This window comes from Sinocyclocheilus rhinocerous, unplaced genomic scaffold (assembly GCF_001515625.1).
Source record: "Sinocyclocheilus rhinocerous isolate Xijiao unplaced genomic scaffold, SAMN03320098_v1.1 scaffold4561, whole genome shotgun sequence".
NCBI lineage: Eukaryota > Metazoa > Chordata > Actinopteri > Cypriniformes > Cyprinidae > Sinocyclocheilus > Sinocyclocheilus rhinocerous.
This window is the reverse complement of record NW_015657966.1, coordinates 312,699-314,657: the sequence shown is the minus strand read 5'-3', so window position 1 is coordinate 314,657 and position 1,959 is coordinate 312,699. Positions and strand designations below refer to the sequence as shown.

The window sequence follows — 1,959 nt, the reverse complement described above, 5'->3', positions numbered from 1 at the left end:
AAAATACAGTGAAAACAGCAATATTGTTAAATATTATTACAATTTTAAATAAGTGTTTTTTCATTACTAGAGTCTGAAATGTAATTTATTCCTGCGATGCAAAGCTGAATTTTCAGCATCTTTCAGTGTCACATGATCATTCAGAAATCATTTTAATATGATTTGCTGTAATAATATGATTACTTATCAACGCTATTATTATTTTTAATGGTGAACACAGTTGTGCTTCTTAATATTCTTGTGGAAATTATGATACATTGATTGATCGTGATACATCCTTGCTGAAATAATTTATTTTTAAAAACTGTCCCCCCACCAATTTTTTTTATGATAAAATGTATTTTTAAAAATGTATTATAATTATAATATAATGTAAAATGTATATTATAATATTTATTATTATTTGTCAATATTATTATTATTCATCAATACATATATTCATATTTATATTGTTTTTTGTCAATGTGAAAATTACAGCCTGACAGGGCAAGCAGAAAAATCCTTATTGTTAAGCCCTGTAATAAATGTTCTCAATCCATCATTTGAGCAGTCAGTCAGTCTGTGACCCCTTAAAAAATATTTTCAGCCTTCCATGGAGTTGTGCAGACAGTGTAGAAAAATCTTCCATCTTCTATTCGTTCATTTCACACTGCATGAGTCTGGAGAGACTGCCTTGTATATCCTCCATTTACATTCCTTTCTTTGACCGAGCTAGTAAATAAAAGCTAAGATAGGTTACTGGATAAGTCTTCAAGCCTCTCTACCTATCTGTCTTTTTCCCTTTTCCTTCCTTCTCGCCGTCTCTCTCTTAAATGTGAAATACAGTGTTATCACCCTGCCCCAATTACATTACTAACACTGGGGAGAGCGTTGTGTGTGAGCATTATTTCTATGCATTTAACCAAGATCAACCCTCAGATCTGTCAGAAACCGCAATCTTTTTCAGCTGCAAGTTCACTGTGTCCCTCTCATCTGTCTCTCTGTCTGTCTGTCTGTCTGTTTGTCTGAGTCCACCTATAAGAATAGAAATAAATCTAATCTGTCTTGTCCTGCCCTTCTCTTCTCTTCATTTTAAACTAATGTTGACACATTCTAAAAAAAGTGCACTTAAAACCTCTTTATAGAAGAGAAAAATCCTTTGCTCTGTCTGCAGCTTGCTCTCTTTTCATCAAAGATTTCCCAGCGTCCCTCTGTCCTCTGGTCACACCTGCATGCCTGGTTTGCTCAGGTCACCATTGCCATGGTTACCCCCTCCTCCTCCACTTCCTGCCCCTCGGGTGACTGTCTCCTCCTCGTCCTCACTGTCAAACTCCTCGCTCTTCCTCTTGCTGTAGCGCTCATACAGAACCATGAGCACGCCCATCACCCACGCCGACACCGTCCCGGCGCTGAAGATGACAAAGCCGATGGCGATGAAGAACAGGTAGTCCCAGTAACCCAAGCCCTGGTGGCATTCCGATCGCAGCTGCATGCCCACCTCCGCCAGGCGCTGACCCAGCATGTCCGGCGGCCCCTGGCACACCGTCTGCCCCTCATCTAGACAGGAAGTCAGAGGAGTGGATGGGTGAGAATGAGGGTAGGACAGCAACAATCTAAGATTTTTGCTTTGCAAGATATTAATACTTTTTTTTATGACAAAAATTAATATTTCAAATAAATGCAGTCTTTTTTAATATTCACTTTATATTCACTAAAGAATCCTGAAAAAGTAACACAGTTTCCACGAAAAAAATATTAAGCAGTTGTCAACATTACTAATAACATTAAATGCTTTTGAACAGCAAATCGGCATAATGTTAGAATGATTTTTGAAGAATCATGTGACACTGAAGACTGGAATAATGATGCTGAAAATTATAAAATATATTAAAACACAGTTCTTGAAAAATATTATAAACATATTAAATATTAAAAATAGGTATTTTAAATTGTAAAATTATAATAACTTTTCACAATATT

General features: G+C 36.4%; 1 protein-coding gene across 1 annotated transcript in view; it reads right to left on the bottom strand.

Moving 5' to 3' along the window:
• Positions 1-728: 728 nt before the first annotated feature.
• LOC107721804 (leucine-rich repeat-containing protein 52-like) overlaps positions 729-1,959 on the bottom strand; it is a 35,984-nt gene continuing 34,753 nt past the window's right edge. Inside the window, exon 2 of the mRNA XM_016529971.1 lies at positions 729-1,536. Coding sequence (XP_016385457.1) covers positions 1,202-1,536 — 335 coding nt within the window. The 3' untranslated portion in view covers positions 729-1,201. The remainder of the gene's footprint in view (positions 1,537-1,959) is intronic.